The sequence below is a fragment of the Cupressus sempervirens genome, chromosome 3, assembly GCF_028749045.1.
Source record: "Cupressus sempervirens isolate cs-2001-9-10 chromosome 3, ASM2874904v1, whole genome shotgun sequence".
NCBI lineage: Eukaryota > Viridiplantae > Streptophyta > Pinopsida > Cupressales > Cupressaceae > Cupressus > Cupressus sempervirens.
In genome coordinates, this window is record NC_143120.1 from 117,682,834 (window position 1) to 117,706,662 (window position 23,829).

Genomic DNA, 23,829 nt, shown 5'->3' on the forward strand with positions numbered 1-23,829 from the left:
ATCAATCTTCAATCTTCAGACTTCTCATCTTTTATCTTGTGTTTATTCATTCAAGATGTATTTGTGAACTTTCTTATGAGGAATAACATTATGAATATCACTTAAAATGACTACTTGACTGCTTGCCAACGTTCATATCTTTATTAGAGTGTTTTCAATTTAACCAATATAAATACTGCTCTATAACTGTGAAGTCTTTTATTAGCACTAATTGTCATTCTAATCCCATCATATCATTCTTGTATTGGTTGCACCAAGGTTCATCTGATCACATCAGCACTTCTCTTTGATCACACCATATGCATAAACCATTTTTAACAATCTTGAATATAGAACTTTGACGTTAATATGAGAGCATGTATGAAGAAATGAAACAATTATAAGGAATTAAACATACTCATCAAGAAAATTCACCAACATGAGACATTTCATTATAACTTCATAAAGTATCTTTGAAAGGTTTAAATGAGATGAATTGTGAACCCTAGTTTGGAGAAAACTATGACAGGTTATTATATGAGTTAACTAGGGATTCCAGCATTGGAAATTTGAATAGAGGTTTTCAGTACCACTTTATGTGGCTTTAGATCATGTTTATATAATTTCTCTTTTTCGTGCATTGGTTTATCTCTTTTTTGGGTCCTTTGGATGGAATTACATAGTGTACTCTGATAATATGTTTCGTGTTACTAATATATCTCTAGATCTATGTCTTGTTTTTTCCCACGACCTAGGCTACTTGCCTAGATTGTACCAACATCAATATTATTGTTGATTAAACAATGGCTTAGAGTTTAGAGGCTGGACTTTTCCCAAAACAGTTTTGGCTTGATAAGTCATGTTATAGTAAATAATTCTGTGGTATTCTTCATTACCTGTAAATAATTTTAAATCATATTTGTTCTTGATTTCTCCTCTAAGGTTAGTGTAAGAAGCCTCTCCACATTTTTGCGTTCTTTCAATGCAAAATGTGAGAAATTAACACATTAATAGGTTCATTATTGCATAATAAATCACAAAAAATATTTTAATCAGCCTTTCTAATTTCATCTTTAATGACTTTCAATAATCTATGGAGCCATTCAATATGCAATTAGAAGCAATTCCTTATATTCAAGGGCATGGAATACAACATAATTATGTTTCCTCATCAGTGTTTCTATGTGTGTCTCCTTCACATTCATGCTCTAGGCTAAAAAAAGTGTAAGAAATGAAACAAAAATTAAAAAGGAAGTACCTTAAGAATGATGTGGGCCAACTAAAAAATTTAGATAGTACAATTGTGACTGCAAGAGAACTACTGAAGCCTGCAAATGCACCCTCCCAAGTCTTCTTTGGGCTCACACTAGTAAGTGGAGTTCGACCAAAAGTCTGTAATTCAAGAAACTATCAAGATTAATCAATTAGAATTAATTATTTAATCAATCAAATGTTTTGAAAATTTCTAATTTAAGAGATTACTCTGTCAAATGCTATGCAGCCTAAATATGGGTAGAAGTATCTAAAAATCAAATATAATCAAAGTACTTTCACTCTAACTTGATTGCTGCATATATGCAAAATCACTAACTTTATCCATGTCCTTAGGCTCAATGAGAAGAAGAAGACGCTGAACGATTCTCTAGATTCCCTTCCCACCTTTTAGTGCAGCATCTCAATCTGTTGCTATAACCTCATTGTTGTCACAAATACAAGAGGAGACATTCCCGTAGTAAACAAGCAACTCATCCTAAAAACCACTTACAGGTCTGATGCAAAAGATTGCCAACTAGCAGCTATCAGAAGTGGACTGTTAAAACACAAAAAGAAAAGATAATTTTCTACCTTACTTGACTTTCACTTGTGTGCCCTGTCCATTGGACTCTGATTACAACAAATTTCACTTGTTTTGGACTAGTTTCTGGCGATCTTTAAACAATTCAAGTTTCAACAGATATATTGACCAGATTTAACAAGTATAGATTTTTTTGGTTGTTTTATTAAGCTTTTGCTGTTATTTCTTGCATTTTGGGTGTGTTAAGCACTCCTAGAGAGCTGGGGTTTACAATGTTTAAAGTTAAAATCTTAATTGTTTTAGTATTTGCTAAGGCTTCCAATTTATAGATAGAGATGGTATTATCAGTTAATAAAAAATAGTACCGAGCAGGGACCTGTTGATAAGTGTTTTGGTTTAAGTCTCAACATAATGAAATACCAAGTATCTCACCAACTACTAATAGGGTTGGCACAACTCCTAACAGGGTTGGAATCTCCTCACAAGGATTTGTTGTGAGGTTTTCACACCATCGCCCCAAAATTTTGGGGACCCCCCCTTTTTTTAATCGCCTCGGCAAATTTTTGGAGTTGCCCAAATTTTTGAGTTTTGAAAATTTCACGCCTTGGCACCTTCAAGACAAATGTGGGGAGGCTTAGCTTATAGTTACCCGGTTTCAACTTGATTTTCCAAAGCAACCAATTTCATCCTTAGGCCGAACAAGATTTTAAAGAGCAACACTTGGCAGGATAAAATTGTATATTTTGTACTTAGACATTTTCTTTTGAAAATTTGGATATAATTGTGTAAATTTGGATAATTTTCAAAAAAGAAAATTTTGTTAAATTTGGTCTTTTGGAAAATCTTGATTATTTTTGGTGAAAAAGATTAATTTTTGTGATGGTGAAATAAAATTGCAAAATCGATTTTAGGCTCCAGAGAAATAATTTTATTTGTGTTAAAAAGACTAAAATTGCTTAGCAAAATCAATTTGAATTAAAATTGCAAAATTTGACCTTAATTGGATTAAAATTGCCTTGAAAACTTTTTAGTGTTTAATGAAATTAGTAATTTAATATTGAAAAATAGCTTTTGGTTAGCCAAAACCCAATTTTAATGACGTATTAATTACTAAATCCTCATTAAATGGAAATATTTAACATCTCCAAGGCACCATTTAATTTCCTTTTGCAATTTAGAACTAATTGGCAATCTTCATCATGGCAAAATTAATTTTAGCTAAGTATTTAATTGTGGGTCATAATTTTGCATTAATTATTTGTTTTTCTTTCTCCTAGGGTCCAAGTCGGCTAGCTTGGGGGGAGTAAGAAAGTTGGGTATAAGAGGAGGCCTCTCTCCCATTTCTTCCTCACTTCTCACTTCTCCTTCTCAAGGCGTTGGCGATTTTGCAAGAGCAGATCTGCACTCTTCTTGCTTGGCGAATTTTGTGGAGGGCAAAATTTGTGGAGGCCGAAATTTGTGGGAACCGAATTTTGTGGGAGCCGAAATTTGTGGGAGCCAAAATTTGTGGAAGATAAAATTCTGATTTTTTCAAGAGGCTGCGATTTTTGCCCTAGGTTGGGTAATTTTATTTGGAGGTGAATTGCATGATAAATTTCTGATTTGCAAGTGGGTTTGAAGTTCTTGAGGTCTAGTCCTAAATCTGAAAAGTCATCGTACGATTATTGGTTAAGGTGAATTTTCATCATCTAGAGTTGCATTGGGTCCTTAAGCTAACATCCTTCTTTCATTCTAGTCTAAGGATTGCTTCCCTTGGTTCTACTTGCCTTCTAGTCCACCACTCTACCATCCCGTAATAGGGCGACGAGCATGGAGGATGTTAGTGCAAGTAAGAATCCCAAGCGGACAAGACAAAGAGGATATGATGCCCAAAACGCCCTTCTCCTCGAAAATGAAGAGAATAACTGACACCAATATCGCAATAGTGGACATGATACAGATGAAGAACAAACTAAAGGAAGGACAATCCCGCTTGGCTATTGGTAAGGGTAATTTCAAATCATTTAGAGTTGAAAGGGGTCCTTAAGCAGATTTATCTCTTTTGTTCTAGTCTTAGGATTGCTTCCCTTGGTTCTACTTGCCTTCTGGTCCACCACTCTACCATCTCGTAATAGGGCGACGAGCATGGAGGATGTTAGTGCAAGTAAGGATCCCAAGCGGAAAAACACTAAGAAAGACAAAGAGGATATGATGCCCAAAACACCCTTCTTGAAAATGAGGCGAATAACCAATACCAATAGCGGTACCATAAAAGGATATACAAAAGGCAGTTGCAAATCACAGCCCAGGCATTGACACTTCCACTACGACCATGATGAGTGACAACGGCGCAGCCCTTGATTTTGAAGATATCAGAGAAGAGGATGTCAATGAGACAGATTTTGGATCGAGGTTGAATAAGTTGGGAAAAGTTGCCATCAGGAAGAAGCATTTGGGCACCCTTTCCTCTCTCAATGTTTTTATTAGATTTGCGAAAGAATATGAGAAGGATCATGAAAGGATACTACAAGCAGTGAGCAGTGTGGTGAAGTCAGCGAAACTTAGGGCGAAGCACACACCTTGTCCTCCTATGGAAGAAATTAACGAAAGGCTAGCTAAGTTCATTGCCTTAGCCAAGAAAATGAAAGAAAAGGGAAGAGTTATATTAGAAGATCAATTGATGTGAGCCCAAGTGGCAAATTTCCCCTTTCTTCTAGAATAGGACAAGTGTCTATTTCTAATTGGCCACCATTTTGGTGCCTTCTCATTGGTTGCCACTTTTTGCACTTTTTTCATTGGTCCATTGATGAGATGGCAGTTTCTCATTGGCCGATGGGGTGGCAACCCTAATTAGGTTTTTAAGCATCCAATCTGGATCGTTGATCTTGTTTTGATCTCCACCGTCCGTTGTATTTTTGGCCCCTTTAAAAGGCCATTCGCTCTCATTTGTAAAGTGTTGGAGAAATTGTTGCAAAGATAATACCAAAATTGCTCTCTTCTTCATTGTTGCGATTTGCATGTTGATTAAGAACATTGAATATTATTTGCATGTTTTCTACTTCCACATAGTTAGATTTATTTTCAAGTTGTTAAAGTTGGTTGCATTTCAAGTTGTTTAAGTGAGGATAAAGTAGATGGATAGTTGTATGGTAGCATTGGTAGATGCCTAAGAGGGATCAATACTAGACCACTAGCATCCTAGCGGCTGGTTGGGAAGCCTTGTGTGGTAAACTAGTTTATTATTCAGTCGAATCATTGCACCTATGGAAGTGAGGCCACTGGTCAGCTCTCATTAGGTTCGATCCCCGTCCATTTGCTAACCTTCCATTCATAGGAGTAGAAGTAGAATAGTGAGCAACTGGGTAGTCGAAGCTTAGAGAAGCAAGTTAGAGGAGTAAGTTAAGTATCAGAGCACATCCATTCACCTTCCACAACCATCGCTTTCCCATCAACATCATCATTGGCAGATACATCCTTCATCACCACCATCATCAACATTATCTGCCACTTGCACATTTCACAAACCGAACCACCATTGCCTTCATCCCACCAAAGTCCAAGTCATCCTTGAATAAATAGCATAAGGCTGCCTACGTGATTACCAGCAAATCACATCGATAAAACTAAGCGAGTATCCACAAGAGTAAGGAACATTGGAGTTATTCTCATATCCCATGAGCAATAACTTTTCAAGAGAGGAATTGTATGTTTGATACTCTATATCAAATGTTCAATTGCTAATATGTTATGTAAGTGATACAAAACTCGCATCAACAGGATTCAAAGTCTCCTTATACGGACTGATATGTACTGAATGTATTTCATTGGTACCTAACAGAGTCCATCCTCTTGCATGGAACTTATATATTAGTACATCATTTTGTAGGTACCATCCCCACTAGGGTTTTCCCTCTGCTCAAGGGTTTTCCTAGTTAACATATCTAGTGCTATTTTATATGTGTATCTTCTTATGGTTTTTGTTTATATTGATCACATGTTTGAGGTTATATAAGGTTGATAAAAGTAATATTGTTTTTGTATTAATTTCTGGGAAAGATTGTGTAAGAATTTTTTCATCAACGTTTCGGATCATACTACATGATCCATCATCAGGATGCCAAAGAGTCGATGAGAGCAAAAATATGGAATGCAGATCTATGAGTGGGGATAAAAAGAGGAAGGAGAGATGGAATGGTCATCCGTGTCTCCTTACTCTCCATGCCCATTCCACCTCTCCTTCCTCTTTTTATCCCCACTCATAGATCTGCATTCCATATTTTTGCTCTCATTGACTCTTTGGCATCCTGATGATGGATCATGTAGTATGATCCGAAACGTTGATGAAAAAATTCTTACACAATCTTTCCAAAAAATTAATACAATATTCATGGATTGTGGAAATCTGATAGCTTTAATATTGTTTTGATAACTGATTCAACCCCCCCCCCAACCCCTTCTCATTTATCTCGGTCGACTTTAACAGGTCTAGTCTTGTTGGATAACTCAATTGTTCATTGTATTTTGCTATTTGGACAATGGGCCTACAAATATGGTCCTACCAAAATCTTATGAATTCAGTTAGATCCAAAAGACACTGTAATGATCCTAATCTGAACCTTACATAAATTACTTAAGTTCCTTGCATATGAACTCCATATAGCTCATTAACTCCCATTTACCTGATACTTATTTGGCTCCTATAATTCTTTTTTTTAATCCCTGTAATTATTTTTTAGAAACCTCTCGATCCTCTCCTAATTTATAGTGATCAGGTATATATAGGTGTTGAGCGGTTTTTCAATTAATGAAGTGGGCCCTAACCCAAAGGGTGGCACCCATTCAAATGATAATTTAATTATGAAATGATTAGAATACTATAAATATTAGGAATGGTCGTGAAACATAAATTATTGAATATTATTATTGTCAACATATATACAATAGGTAAAAGGGTATTATTATTATCTTGAATAAAATAAAATATAAATTAATTATTAGATATAAGTTAATTATCAGTGGATGTTTCTATTACCTTATTTAATTTCATATATATTAATTATATATATATATATATATGAATAATGATATTTTGATTATATAGGAAATATATCCTAATAATATTATTATATCACACTATATAATTATTATATATATTTACTTAATATTTTAAAATTTGAGCCATTTATAACCACTTGTTTCATCTAGGGAGGGGTTATGATAGATACTGAAATGTATATAAATGTTATCCCAAAGATTGATGTTTCCTAATCTAGAAATCTTAAAATGCTTAAAATTGGAAAAGATACGCTTTCATCAGATCTTCGATATTCTTTTAATGTTTTTCCTAATCTAAATCTGAATTAGACACTATCATCAAAATGTAAAAGGGTAGGAAAGAGAGCAAGTTAATAGACATAATTGAGCTTATCAACCTCAATCGGAGAGTAAAATGCTGAAGTGGGTATTACGATAATAGATAGTAGTCTATTATTAATTAATGGTAATCTATTGTAAATACCTGGTTAGCTTTAGTTTGCTTTCGCTTTTTTAGCTTTCTCTGTCAGAATAGAATCTTTCTATTCTTCACGATCGTTTCCTAAGGAAATATCATTTTATTCTTTTGTATATAATGACCTTTCAGTCTCTGTTAATAACAAGCAAGTATTTACCGCTTACTTCATAATATGGTACCAGAGCCTGAACTTTAAATTTTTCGAATTTTTTATAATTTCTTTCGAAATTATCTAATCCAAAAAAAAATTGAAATTCTTTCTTAAGTCTTTCATGGTTTTTTACGTGCTTCAAAATACTGAACATCAGTTAGGGTTTTTAAGAAACTAGTGTCTGCAAAATTGTGCTTTTTCTTCTAGCTTGGAACTAGACATGTCTGTAACTCACAATTTTTGATCTCCTCTGCAAAATCACGACTTCAATCTCAGAAATCACAAGTTTTTGTCCTCAAAGATCACAGGTTTCCAAAGTTTTGTTTGAAAGTTCACGTCTGCTGTTGCTGAGGCCTTTTTTGGCAAATCGCGACATCCATTCACGTTTTTTTGCGCATCTGTCAAATCGCCATTTTAAGGGAGAAAAATCTACTCATTTTGTGTCCATTCTTCCTCATCTTTTTGTACTGTCACATCAGCGCACCATCACTAATCAAGCGACTTAGTCTACTATTGCAATGGGTCTTGAGGATGATGGTCTTTTCAAACTAACTGATTCTGGTGATTTCCGAGGCTGAGCTATGGCTGCTCGGCAGTCTTCTATCAGCACACTTTGGCATCAACTATATGGGCACTAAAATGTGCATTTTCTCTCACAACTTTCTTAGGATGAGCTTGTTCTTGGATTGCCAAAGATTCAGACTCAACAGCTTGGAGTTTGTGATGCATGCCAGGCTGGGAAGCAACATCGGACACCTTTCACCAATGGCGGTTCATGGCGAGCTTCTCAAGTACTTCAGCTTGTATCTACGTCCTTATGCCCACTCCTTCTGTTCTTGAGTCCAATTATTTTATGTTGTTTGTTGATGATTTCAATAGAAAAATGTAGGTGTATTTCCATAAAAAGAATTCAGATGCATTTCCTGTCTTTCAGAAGTTTAAACCTTTAGTTGAAAAAGAGTCTAGGAAACAATCACCAACATGGTTCAATCCATGCTCGAACACAGGCATGCTCTGAAGAAGTTTTGGGCAGAAGCAATTAACACTACAGTTTATCTGTTGAACCAGTCACCTACAGTAATGGTCAAAGGTAAAACTCTGGAAGAGACCTGGTTAGGTCGCAAGCCCAGAATCAATCACCTGAAGGTTTTTGGCTCCCTTGCTTTTGTTTGGATCCTTGATGCGTCACACACCAAGTTGGATGCCAAGAGTCAGAAAACCCATGCTTGTTGGATACAGTAGTCTTCACAAAGCCTACCACCCAATCAATGTTGAGATATCTAGTCTCATCTACAGCCGTTACGTAGTCTTTTATGAGCAACAAGGACCTTTCATGCCTGCTTCTCCTGTTCCGAATCCAGCGCTTCCCCTATTCCTGATGTAGCAGACCAGCCTATGAAGGCTCATCATTTGCGAGTTCGGCTTCCATTAGGTCCACCTAATGTGAGGGCTCCAATAGCTCATGCAGCTCCAGTTATACCAATGATACCTGTACAAACACCTCTGGCTTCTCCTACACAATCACCTCGCTTTGTCAATGCTTCACCTAAGTTTGATCCAGATTCTTCTAATAAGGAACCTAATCATAACACATCTCCTAATACTAATGTTGGTTATTCTACTATCCGGCCTAAGTGGCAGGCAAAGACACTTGCTGATCTTCGTGATGATGAGCTCATCGATGGGAGAACTACTCGAAAAAATAGCAAAACTACAGTTTCTGTTATCTCTACTATCATGGCCAACATTCACAGTGTGTTCGAACCTCAAACATATTCCGAAGCTAAAGAAATTCTAGAGCAAGAAAAGGCCATGCAATATGAACACCAGAGATTGCTAAAAAACAACACCTAGGTCCTTTCTGATCTTACACCAGGGAAGAAACCCATTGGCTACAAATGGGTTTGCAAAATCAAATACAAACCGAATGGTACTTTGGATAAGTACAAAGCTTGCTTAGTGGCAAAGGGCTTTTCTCAGCGTCAGGGCATTGATTATGAGGAGACCTTTGCTCCTATTGCAAAGATGAGCACCATCAGATTAGTCCTAACCATGGCAGCACAGTTTGGCTGGAAGGTCCATTAGATGGACGTCATGAGTGCTCTCCTGAATGGTGATCTCCATGAAGATGTCTACATGACGCAACCTCTTGGTTTCAAGGTTGCTGGTAAAGACCATCAAGTTCTCGAATTGGTAAAAGTTCTTTATGGCTTGAAGCAGGCCCCTCGAGCATGGTACATAAAAATTGATTAAGTACCTCACTGATCAAGGCTTCAAGAGGAGTTCTTCAGACTCAAATCTGTACATCAAGACTACTGATAGTGACATTATCATTCTGGTTATTTATGTGGATGATTTGATCATCACTGGTAGTTCGACAGCTTTGATTCAAGAAATCAAACAAAATTTATGTCAGTCTTCTGATATGACTGACCTTGGGTTCATGCATTGTTTCCTAGGTGCTGAAGTTTGGCAACAGTTTCTGGTATATTCATCTCTCAGTCCAAATATGCCAAGGCCCTGTTAGACAAATTTTGTATGCAAGATTGCAAGCTTGCATTTACACCTATGGAGAAAGGTCTCAAGTTATCCGCAAAGTTTGATTCTCCTTCCATTGATGATACTACATACAGGCAACTAGTAGGCAACCTCATCTACCTCTCTGCTACTAGGCCTGATATCTGCTTCACAGTTAGCTATATTTCACGCTTTATAACAACTCCTAAGGCTGATCATTGGATGGCAGCAAAGCGTGTCCTTCATTATGGGAAGGGCACTTCAAATTATGGACTTCTGTACTCTCGAACTTCTAATCCTAAACTCAATGGATTCACAAATTCAGATTGGACGAGCTCTATTGATGACAAAAAGACAACTTTTGGATATGTGTTCAATTTGGGATCTGGTGCAGTCACATGGACCCGTAAGAAGCAGCAAGCAATTTCTCTCTCCTCTACAGAGGTCAAATACAAAGGAACTGTTAAGGCAAGATGTGAAGATGTTTGGCTTCATCGGATACTTGGGGATATGCAGATGTCACCAGCAAGACCGACTACTCTGTTTGTTGATAACGAAGGCGTTATCAAGTTAGCCTAAAATTGAGTCTTCCATGAACGAACCATGCATGTGGATTTTCATTGTCATTACATACAACAGCTGGTTGAAGATGGAACTACAGATTTACAGTATGTTCCTATCACAGATCAAAAGTAGACATTCTCACCAAGCCTCTTGGTCTTGATAAGTTTGTCAAATTCAGAAGACAGCTTGGTGTTCTAGATAGATTAACCATTAAGGGAGGGTATTACGATAATAGATAGTAGTCTATTATTAGTTAATGGTAATCTATTGTAAATATCTAGTTAACTTTAGTTTGCTTTCTCTTTTTTAGCTTTCTTTGTTAGAATAGAATGTTTCTATTATTTACGATCGTTTCCTAAGGAAACATCATTTTATTCTTTTGTATATGTTGACCTTTTGGTCTTTGTTAATAACAAGGAAGAATTTACCAATTACTTCATAATAGGGGGAATCTCTCGACAAAGGTTGGATCAAGGTATATATTGACAAGGCATGTAAGGGAAACCTAAAAACTTTTGGGGTAGGATTTGTGGCAAGAAACTCCATGAGAAACATAATTGTTAGAGGAACAAAAAAGATCAAGGAAGGAACAAATGATCTTACAGAACCTCAGGCAGCATTGGAACCAGCTTTATTGAGAGAGGAGACTCAATGGTAATAGTAAATGCATTGGTGCAAGGAAAGGCACTTGCATGGAATTTTGATAAGTTTATTATATCTACTAGTAATTTTTTAAAATCAATTCAAGCCTTTGAAGTTTCATATGTATACCGATCAGGAATGATGTGACGACCACCCTGTTCAAGTGGGCAGTGTCATTCAATGGAGAAATAAATGCAGATCTTTGGGAGAAATATGAGGATTTGAGATGGTATGAAAGAACAGTTCCAATGTAAATTTGTCAACATTGATGTGAGTGTTTGAACATCGATGGGACATTTGATGCGGAGGACATTATAGTGGGAAACTTATTCATGAGCTAAAACGGCTTTATATTGGGTAGGTCCCATAATTTTTGCAAAGAGAGTTTTGGAAGTGGGAGGATAGAATAGAGAAAGGGTAGTTAGAGGCATGGAAATAAATTTCACAATAGCAACTGGCATTTTTGGGCCACATTTCAAGAAAAAAGCTTGAAGGGAGCCATTAAATTTTATGACTCCCTTTTTTCGCAATCTTGGATATTTTTCCTTGTGGAAGAATTTATGAAAATGGAACATAGACACTCAATGAATGTTGATTTCATTTCAATGTTCTTAGCATGGGGTTTAGAATTGGGAACCTTAGTGGAGGTCAAGTGTTTGACGCAAGAATGTGTGGTTGAAGAACAAGTGTTCAGGTTTAAATTTATTCTACACAGGGACAAGTTTCTACTCGCCAAGCGACTTGTTTATGTTCTCGAAACATTTCAGGGATAGTGGGACAAAAACGGGATGCCCCCCAGCAGCCCCAATTCCAAAAAACTACAGAAAGGAATCATCTCCTAACATTAACGCATAGCTAGTCATCCCCAAAACGCCTAGCCGTACACCCAAAAAGTCCCCAATCCGTTCTCAAAACAAAAACAAAATGTTAACTATACTTTGAATGAATTTTTGGCATTAAAAATAAATAAATTACCATTTTTTAAATTATTTTTGCTAAAGCGGCAATGTGAACCCACAAGGTCGAATTCTTGTACACAAATGATAAAATTCAAATGAAGGAGGTGCAACCAAGACTAGTCGAGTGGCCAATGGATGATCCACTTCTACCAGAGAGAGATGGTGACTTAATGACTATGAGCCTCTGGATATTGATAGCTAGAAATGAGGCTTAGTCTCATGTGTTGTGCCTATAGCCTATTATATATGTTTGAGACTTCCAGGTACATGTTTGAGGTATGTTGAATTGGATATTTATATTACAGCACCATGGTTTTGATGTTTGAGAGTATTGTTATAATGTTGCTAAACTGATTTATACTACTATTATTATCATTTACGTTTTATACTATTGTTGTAACTTGTGAAACAATGATTTATTTGCATATTGACTTATTATTGTTGTTGAAGATTATCTTCAGGACGCTGATTCACAATGATGTCTCAAATAATACAAAGTATTATTTGAGACATTAATTAATTATTTAATATTATTATAATATAATAGTAATATTTATTGCTACAATATAATTATTATATTAATAAATTTTAATATAATATGATAATATTAGATAGCTATTCTAATTAATTAAATTGAGCCAAGAGTGGTGGCACTTGGTGAAGGGGAACCATCAATGTATCATAAAATTAAGACCAAATCTTCCTCTTGAATACAATTGATCTTCCTCTCTGCTCTTGTAGCGGATCCTCTGATTCTTGTAAAGGCTCAAAAGCCAATATTTGTTCCTCAAACATAGGAACAACCTCATCTTTCTTCTCTTCCTCCACGAAAGAGGGAAGTTCTTCAAACAAGAGTATTGGGTCCTCTTCCTTATGTCTAATCTCCACATCTATGTCCTCCCCAAGCCTAGGTGAAGGCTCACAAACAACATGTTGCAACTCCTCCCATGGTAACTTTTTAACTTTGTTTTACTCTCCCAAAATGTCATGTTAGGACCATCAATAGTCCATACAACCAAACCACCCTTCAAGAGTGAAAGGAAATAGGTATAGAAGGTTGAGATGGTAAATATTCTTGCACATGGGAAGCCTTGGCTTGTTTCCTCCTTCATCTCTTGTTGTAGTACTATCTCTTCTTCTTTTGGTTGCTGTGGAACCATCTCTAATGTGGGAAAATGTATATTCACCTTATCAAGATTAACGAAGAAGGGGCAAAAAATAAAGGGAGGCTCATAATGATTGAGTTGAGGAGGTGCTTGAGGTGTAGACTCAAGATCTAGGCAGCTTGAAATGGCAATTTGGGGAGGATTGCTCTGTCTAAAGATGGATATTTTTCTTCTAGGCCCTATTTTCATCAACTGTTTGCTTTTCAGTAAGCTTGAACCTTCTCTCCTCCTCGACAATAGTTAACCTTCTTGTAAGGTCTACCTCAAACTAAACTCTTTGCACAAACCCTTTCGAAGAATGAACAAAAGCCGCATAATCTGGCTCTTGTTGTTGAGGACAAGCCTAACACACATATTTCTCATTAGTTTTTGCTCATGAGAATAGGTCCGGGAAACCATATCCTCGTATTCTTGTTGCCTATGGAATTCCAACCACATTTTCCTTATACAATTAATCTCATTTGAGAAAGATGAAGCAAGGTGGCTAGCAAATTGAGCAAGTTGGCTGCTTGGTGTTGCAGAGGAAATTGGGCTCAAAAAGGAGTTTGCATACACTTCTAACTTAATTTATGACCACATATTCCATAAATCTTGCATCTGGAAATGTTGGTAATAACCAAGTTGTGGGTCAGGCTGACATTGATAGTAGAAGGGCTAAGAGGAAGTATTTTCATGATATGGAGGAGAATAGTAATCATTTCTATGAAATGGAACCATGATAAAGCACTCATATAAAAGATTTTATAGGAAAAATTAAAATCACAAAAGATCAATAATGATCTTTATACATACCAGAACTTAGTCTATTTGAAACTAGTAGATTGCACCTAGAGTCACCATGATGTTTGATTGAATGCCTCCAAAGGCTGATGTCATTCAGGAAAACCCCAAATGCTCAATGAATAGAGATTGAACTAGCTAACCAGAGGACTTATGTAGTTGTAATTGTGTCCAAACAGGCATGCCAAAAATTGTTGACACAAAAGTTTGCACCCATGCTTGAGGTATGATCCTCAAGTAGCCTTGTGTAACATGGAAACAACCTCCAAGTGTGGGACTTGCGCTTTGCGTTTAGTCTCCGAAGAAGGTTAGTTTCCTTACAATCAAGATGCACCTAACTAGAACTTTGAGGGAAAAGGGAGAGGAATGCATGAAACTTAAACGCTAAAAGAGAAAGGAGGTGATGCACCAGAATGAAACTTGGTTGCACTCTCTGCATAGTACTGCACTACATCAATCAAATCCTCAAAGCATACACAACTCTCAACTCTATTCTTATTTCCTATAAGATTATACGCAAATCAGAACTAATTAGATGCTACAAGGAAGATGTGTTCACTTATATAGCATTCATAAGCATACTAGAAGCAACATACATACTTTAAAAAATAAGACATAAACATTTAGTATAAGGCAATTAATACGCACATACAATTGAATATGAGAGAGAAAAGGTAAAACTGAAAGTTTTATTTATACAAGGAAAACGGAAGTTACAGTTGCAGAGCACAGTGCTGCTGCAATAAACCAGAGAAGAACCCCTAAAAATATGTACAAGACCACCTTTAAAGAGATCAAGCATAACTCAGATTACAGCAATTGAGTTTGAACTCCAACCAAACTGGAGTAAGTTACAGACTTGCAAGTGAAGAAATATCAGATGAAATCTGATCTCACGCATACATATGATCATGAAGTCACAACAAACAACCCAGAGATGAAAGAACTTTGAAGAAGGAAGAGACAACCCAGGTAGAATAAATCAGAACAAATCTGATTTCTACGCATATTGGATCCATGAAATGAAAGGAAATGGGCCAATAAATGCCCTTGCAGTCAAGAAAGTCATACATTTACCCTTTGCAAGAGGCAACATAGGAAAGAAAAGTCTTTTTGTCCCATGTCAAACCAAAAAAATGCAATTTACCATTAAATATATTGCTCTCGGGTTGTGTCTCAGCCACCAGTAAAAAATTTATGCAAGCACGAAAACACACAACATTTTTGACATACGCACCTTTACAAGCAAACATTTATTCCCTTGTAAAAATGTAAAAAGTCAAAAACACAACATTTTTCGGCTTGCACACCTTTGTAAACAAACCTCTCTTCCCTTGCAAACATGCAAAAAGATCTAAGCCCTCGATCTTAAGAAAAATGATCAATATTTAAATCATTTGAAAAAAGTGACTAGGACCCACAACACAAAAAACACACAATGCTTTCTGCCAAGAGCATATATTGAAGAAGAAATAAAATATTACTCGATAGGAGTTATTGAGTAACATTGTCCACAAGGATGGACCAAATATCTTCCAACAAACATGACAACTCGTGAGAGTACACAAACCCCTAAGTGTCTCACCTAAATAAATAATAAAATAATGCAATATAATAAAATAATGCATTAACCTAAGTAAACTTAAGTAAAGTGTAAATAGTAAATACTTATTTAAACTTAAGTAAAGTGTAAATATTAAATATTTATTTACACCAACACCCCCCCTTAAGTACAACTTAGGGGAATGCGCTTAAGTTCACAAAATCTAGGATGCAATGCATGATGGGTCCCAGCTACTAGGCCATGTTAGGTACCCAAATAAAATGCAATCTCTCATAAAGCGGAGAAAGAGGGAAAACCTCATGGGAAAAACCCTCCCCCAAAAAGAGAGATGAGAAGATGCATGGATGGATGGAGTAATCAAGACCCCCCCATTACAACATACATCAAGTATATACAATAGAGAAATGTGAGAACAAGAAGAGAGACAGGATAGTCTCACCCCCCCCCCCCCAAAGAAGAATGCCGACCAGTGACTGCTCCGATGTAGAAGCTGATCGAAGACTGCAGAATGGTATTCCTCCCCTTTGGAAGAAACAATGCCGAAGGTACAAATGAGATGCTTCCGCTGTGTGTCGAAAGAATCCCGATGATCACTGATGTCTCTGAAACCTATTCAACTATCCCTGTGAAGGATGAATGTAGAACTTGTCCCAAAGAATATACTGTCTCCGCAACTGATAAAGAGACCTCCTACAACTGTTGTACATAAGTATCCACAATCACATCAACCTATGCAGATCGATCATGTAGAGAATAGACATGAGGGTTAGAGTGAGCCCTCGCAACAACTATAGAAGGATCTTCTCCATCAAAAAGATGTACATCATCAATGATGTCCTCCAAATACGCTATGTATGACTCCACAAACAAACTTGAAATATCTACTATGTAGTCATCCTCTGGTGCTGAAGCTGGAAGACTGGGTGTACCCTGCTTTTGGTGGACCTATCACTGTGGCGATATATGCATGTGGACTATTCTGATGTCATGACCTCTCGCTGCAACTGTCAATAGAACCCCATGTGTCTGAATCTGTTAAAGCATTATCGCTGGTGTCACTATCAGTTTCCACACTGTATGATGTGCAGAGAGGATTAAAGGACAAGCTTGGTGAACTTTCCTCAAAGTGTACATCCTTCTCCACAAAAATCTGATGTGTCTCAGGGTCCATAAGTCTGTATGCCTTCACACCGTCTTCATATCCAATGAAAGTACAAGGCTAAGGTGGTGGTGCCTTGCATCCCCTGGAAGATCTATTTGCCCATGCAGGACAACCGATGACTCTGAAGTGTGTCACAATGGTTTTCTACCACACCATGCCTCAAAAGGAGTCTTGCCATCTAAGGCTGGATGAGGAGACCGATTAAGAATGTGAGTGGCACTACTAATTGCTTCGACTTCAGGCGATGGATCTAGACACTTGGCTTGTATCATGCAACTTGCCATTGACATAAGAGTTCTAATCCTCAATGCTGCAACATTTGTCTTGTGGCGACTGAATGCTGGTGGATTCTGAAGATCAATTCACTCAAGTTTGCAAAAGTCTTTAAGCTTTTTGTCCACAGATCTGCTTTCATTGTCCATCCTTAGAACTTTGATGGCTTTCCTTGAAATCTGTTCAACATGAGTCTTGAAGGCTAGAAATTTGTCCAGCACTTTGTTCTAGTTATGAAGAAAGTAGACCCAAGTATACCTTTAAAAGTCATCAATGAAAGCAAGCGTGTAGCGACCCTGGTTGACTGATGTCACTGCAAAAGGACCTGCTAGTACCATGTGAACCAACTAAAGAACAAATGGTGCTCTTGAAGACTTCCCTTTATGTAACTTCTCCTCTAGATGCATATCTACTGTACCTGTTGAACATTCACCTTGGAAAAAGTTGATTGTAGGTAGACCTTTGACCATTTTGTTTGTGCAAAGTTGCTGAAGATAGCGGAAGGTAAGATGACCAAACTGCTCATGCCATAATTGGATGTGTGAATTTGATTGAGTCAACAAGGCTTGTGAAGGAGACTTGGGCACAAAGTGGGAGAAAGAATACAACCTTTTGACATTATTAGCTTTCCCCACTGCAACCACTGAATCATCTTTTAGACTATGCACCTTTACTAAGTCAGGAAGGAACTCAACTTTATGACCATCTCCGAGGTGAGTGATTTGGTAAATTGAGAGGAGATTAGAACTTAGGTTTCGAACATAAAGAACATCTTTGAACTCTCCATTTTCCATCTCCACATTTCCTTTCCCTTCAACTTCCATTTTTGTATCATCTCCCACAAAGATGTGCGATACCTTTGATTGCTTCATTGAAGAAAAATCCTCCTTCGAAGAACCCATATGATATCAGGCACCTCAGTCAAGAATCCATTCCTTTGAAGAATTTGAATTTGCCATGAGTGCTTGTCCTTTGCCCTTTGAATTTGAAGAAGTTCCTTTCTCTTTATAAGCATTAGGCAGTGGAACATTATGTTTCTTCATGATAGAGGTCAACTCATCAATCTTCTTATGATAACACTCATGTTCTTCATGACCCAATTTCTTGCAATAAGCACACTTTTTCTTGTCCTTGTTATTGTACCCCTTCTTATTTGAATTTGAAGACTTGTCTTGTTGATTTGATTGTGGTGTTGTCTTTTCTGCATCCTCTGATTTGTTGGTCTTCCATTTCTTATTCTTGCCTTTTCCTTTATTTGAAGATTGCCCAGCTGAACTTTGAGAACCCTCATTATTTGCTACCAATGCCTTAGACTTTAGCGAATTGAGAATCCCCATTTATTTCAACTTCTTTTCTTCTTTATCCAACAGATCAACATAATCATCAAAAAAGACTTTCTGATAGGCCGACCCTAATGTAGTCTTTGAGGTGTTATAAGTAGAAACAAATGTGGAGTACTCAGATGGCAGCTTGTTATGAATAAGATAGATCAATCTGTCATCTTTGATAGGACTCCCACAATCAGTAACCTTTGTCCTTAGTTCATTCACCTTAATGATGAAATCTTGTATGGAATCAAATGACTTAGGATCTAAGGAGACAAGCTCATCTTCAATTTTGAAAATATCTTCCTCGGACACTTTCCCATATGGGTTTTGGAGGGTATCCCAAGCTTCCTTGGATGTACGAGACTTTTGAATCTGATAAATGATCCTGTCATCAACTCCCAAACAAATATCACCTAGGGCTTTCCTATCCATTGTTTGCCAATCAGTTATTTCACTGGTAGATATTTGATCACCTGTTGGTTTAGGAAGGGTACCGTCTACATATTGAGAAACTCCTTTATGCATTAAATGACAACACATTTTAATGGACCATGTAGCATAGTTATGTGGAGTTAATTTTGGAAACTTAAAATGTCCCATCATGCAAAAAATGAAAGAAAACTACAAAAAAGAACACAACAACAAAAACACTCCCTCTTTTCACTAAATCAAGAAACCACCCCAAAAAGGGTGCTTTTGGGCACTTTATATGTAGTGTGATTACAATAGCCACTTGCCAATTTTCGCCTTAGTAGACTTCTGATTTTGCTTTTTACAACCTCCTTGTCGAGTTCAAAACTGGAACATTACAATGTATCTCAGATATACAACAATTCTAAAGATATGTCAAAGTATTACAATGCAAAAAAACACCTAATTCTGAAAATGACACTTTTGTCCACACAACCCTATAATCTGATTGCAGATTTGGAAAGTAGACGAAAAATAACACACTTTCAAAGAAAACAGAACCTGTTTTCGTGTCCAAATGAGCCCATACGTAGCATTTGAAGTTGCAAAATGCAAGATTAGACAGGTACAGTCACCAAAAGATGCAATTTCTGACAAATCTGTGCACCAAAACCAGAAAAGAGCTGCACCACTAAAAAATTTAGGAAATTCTACCCAATTTCAAATAAAATCACACCTAATTTGGAGTCCAGATGATTGAGATATGGCCTCCCAAAGTCGGACTACAAAATCAAAAATCACTTTGGAGAAGGGTTGGATCAGCAAAAGACAGGGTCGAATTTGACAGTCATATGACTATTGAAACAGTTCTATTTTGCCCTGTGATGACAGTCAAATGGCCGTCAAATTAGGCTCAAGAGCTGGATGACATCAGCGAAAACTCAGCCTGTGATGATGTCAGCAATACAGATGATAACATTAGCATATTGACTGTACGGAAAATCCACGTGCCTACTTGTGTGGCGTATTGTCTGCTGACAAGGCTGGTGACTATGCTGATTTGATGTGGCTGAGGTGGTCTCTACGTACGCTAGGCGCTGAGGTGAACCAATTAAAAGAGGCCGCGTGGCACACTGCACAGCAGGGGAGAAGGGTCACCGGTTTTATTCACTGAGCCGGGTTCCTTTCGAAGCGGTGCCAGAATCTTAAATCCGTTGCCGAAGCTGTTAAGTCGCAGGAGTTGGATATTGTGGTTTCGTCGCCAGTGTTTCGTCGAGATTCTTACCATTTATCCCACATTGGTGGGAATGGTAAGTATTAAGGTTTATTTAAACCTTCAGTCGCGGAGTAAAAATAATAAAGCAGGCCCGCCGGTGGAGGATATTGCCCAAACTAGTCTGGTCCTGCTCGTCGGATTCTGTGGGAAATTTGTCGGATTCTGTGCGATAGAGATTTCCAGTACGGACGGCTTGATATGTTCAGTCTGATGCCAATTAAATTGATGAACCCTGCCTGATTAAGGAATATTCCCTTCCACCAAATTGCAAGGCCGAGGTCTGACTACCCGGTTCTGCTAAAAAAATTTCTCTACTAGCCCAACTGGGCTAAAAAAAAAAAATCAAAAATACCCAAATCAAAAAATAATGCAAAGAATTAATTAAATTTAGATCTGAAACAAGTAAATAGATCTGAAAATGACCATACCCAGTTTGCAAATCAGTGCCTTCGGGTGCCGATTTGCAAAAAAAATTTGCCTCACGATCAACTTTACCTAGCATAGGCAAATTTATAGTCAATCTTCACCGAATTGACGTTCCGTACGCAAGGGCAAGGTCAAATTTGACTCTAGACGCTCCCAATTTCTGCAAATTCTCTGGATTTTGGTCGAGGTGCTGAAGGATAAACAGTCTCGAACAGCTATGTGTAGAGAATCTCCCCGAGCTCTGATACCATGTAAGAATTTGCCTTAGGGCAGAATTCACCCAAGACCAAGGAACTCAAACACAAGCACAACAGTAGACTAAAGAGAGAGTATGATCAAAATGATGATATATTCATTCAATATTTCATATGAAAGTACACTAGGAGTGCCTATATATAAAGGCCTCTCGAGAGCTTCTAGAATACATAGAAGTCAGCAACATGATAAGTCATACAACCAAGCACATGTCCACCAAATACAGGTTATCCTTCATTAAGCACGGGAGTAACCGATGATGAGAGGATAAGCCTACAAAGGTGTAGCATGCAAAATAATGTGGTAGACAACATGTGCTAAAATGGGAGTGCGAATAACTGTGTTGTCTAAATGACAACTCAGTAAATGATGCAAACTCCAGTGTTATAGACACCATGTGCTGAATTAGAGTTGCATACTTCTATGTTGTCAACATGACAACTCATGAGAGTACACAAACTCCTAAGTGTCTCACCTAAATAAATAATAAAATAATGCATTAACCTAAGTAAACTTAAGTAAAGTGTAAATAGTAAATACTTATTTAAACTTAAGTAAAGAGTAAATAGTTAATACTTATTTACACCGACAGATTTCTTACATATTTGAACTATGTATGTCTTTTCAATTTTCAGAATGTAATTCTTTACCAATTTCTATATCTTACTTACAGGTTGTAATATGAACAAGACAATATTTTCTCTTAAATATGGAAGATATATATTGTTTCAGATTTGTATCACTGATTTTTGAATATAAATATTGTGATCGATCTCCATATTTCTTTGCACTAATTGATTTTGGTACTTAGCATATCGATCCGATTTCAGTATATATACTTTTTAGAAGGGAACGATGGTGAATAGGCATGTCTCCTCCAAAGAAGACACATATATATTCATCATTGTGCCTCTTCATAACATATGCTAATCCAAATCAATAACAAATCAGATCGGTGCTTATACATACCAATTCGTGCATTAATTATAATTATGATCTGTTTGTTATCTTCAGTGAAGAATGCTCCTTGATCAAATGTAAACTAATCGCTCAAAAATCCAATTATAATCAGTGGCAACATGTCTATTCATCATTGTGCCTCTTCATAACATATGCTAATCCAAATCAATAACAAATCAGATCGGTGCTTATACATACCAATTCATGTATTAATTATAATCTAAGTTGCCAGTTCGGGTTCGGTTCCAAGTTCAATGTTCGAGAACCGGTTCGCAAGTTCGTCAAAATTTTGAAAAGGGGTTTGAGTTCATTTTGGGTTTGTTAGTACAAAAACATATATATATATATATATATATATATATATATATATATATATATATATATATATATATATATATATATATATATATATATATATATATATATATATATATTTTTTTTTTATGAAGCATGAGTTAAAATTAGAATGTAGCATAGTAGCATAAACACATTTAAACAATAAAAACTTTAAAACACCATAAACAGTTAAACTTGTAATCATAGTAATCATATCATCATATAGTAACATAGTTTAATCAACTTCAACATCAAAGATTCAAAACATTTAAAATATCAAGTTCAAGTATCATTGTAGTTGTTTCACATTCATTGTTTAACTAATGGAATGAAAATCTATTAATATTCTAAGTTCTAAGTTCTTAATTCTTAGTTCTAAGTTCTTCAATCTTCATTTTCTTCTTCATATTCATCTTCTTCTTCTTCATCTTCTTCTTCTCTAGTATTACTTGCGCTAAGGCCAATGGGATCAGCAGCAGAATCAACAATGGTATTGACATCAAAGTCATCAAAATCATCAATTGTAAACCTACAAGATGGTCTTTCCTGTGTCTGTAGGAGAGTGATGTTTTGGCTTGTGCAGATATATAAAGAATGAGGCATCAACTAAGAGAAAGAGCTAGCACTGAATCATATTTGCCCAGAGTAAGAATATATAAAGAATCTCAGTAATGACAAGAAAACTAATGTTAAACACAAAACACATACGCAATCTGGAATAAACTTTTCAGAAAAGTCTTCAAAAGAAATGTGATCTCATATAATACAGTGGTAGCGAGAAGACATAAGAAACTGCAGAATGGGGTCTAAGCAATCAAACAAAAGAATGACACTCTCAACTCTTTACTATGTCCTGCTGAGTACATATAAAGCTATGTCATTTTTCACTCGGGTTGAAGTTCTCGATTCTGAAGCAGCAGATTACTGGTGTCTTCATCAACTTCTTTGGTTTCAATGACACTGCTGGTGATCTCAGAAAAGGAATGATATTGGACATTATGCCACTGCATCCAAGGCTAGAGCAGAATAGAGTGAAGTCTGCTTATTGAAGGTGTTTAACCATGCTTGGAATAAATCTGGAACAATTTATATGCTCCGTTAATGGCTCTCTCTGATATTCTACAGGAAGTAGAAAGTGCTCATTTGCAAGAATATGCCATGCAAGCTATATCAAGACAATATGAATTGGAACGGACAGACCAAGTAAGCATCAAGCTACATAAAAACATGGAGAGATGCAATATTATCAGTAGAATGCATGTTGGAATGATGGAGTTCTTGATTTCCACATCTCATAGAACCGTCTGAGCATGAACAATATATTTATGACTTCAACCATTCTCTAATAAATTTATTTCTAATTGATTTTTTGTTATCGATGCAGGCATATGGAGAAATACAGAAGCATCCATGGCTAGACAGGTAATGATTTGCGACATCAAAGATATTATACTCAAGGGTGATAGCAAGTTTCAGAAAATTAATATCTGCCCCAATATGGCATGGCTGGAAGTGGCTGTGGTGGTTAGAGAAGATGCAAATATTTCCAAATCGAACACCAAAAGAAATACGTATTGATGGACAGGTCCAAATGAAGCCAGGAGCCATACAAGCAGTCAATGATATACACTACAAGCGGTCAATGATATACACCTTTGGGAGTTTGATTAAATATGATTGAGTACCATTCAAAATATGCACGACAGCAGAGTTTAGGGAGTAAGCGTGGAATGAAGGTCGGATGATGTGTTGAATTCTCCAAACGGTGCTTCCATCCTGTAGCATGACGTCGTT

At 36.7% G+C, this 23,829-nt stretch overlaps 1 protein-coding gene across 20 annotated transcripts in view; it reads right to left on the reverse strand.

Moving 5' to 3' along the window:
* LOC149565049 (phosphatidate cytidylyltransferase 4, chloroplastic-like) overlaps positions 1–23,829 on the reverse strand; it is a 146,873-nt gene that overhangs the window by 51,215 nt on the left and 71,829 nt on the right. For 11 of the 20 annotated variants that reach the window (XM_089818597.1, XM_089818598.1, XM_089818595.1 and 8 more), the window contains one exon: positions 1,238–1,371. In XM_089818597.1, the coding sequence (XP_089674723.1) occupies positions 1,238–1,371 (134 nt within the window). Of the gene's footprint in view, positions 1–1,237; positions 1,387–23,829 lie in introns of all 20 variants that reach the window. The other 9 variants (XM_089818586.1, XM_089818588.1, XM_089818583.1 and 6 more) reach the window with 1 other exon arrangement.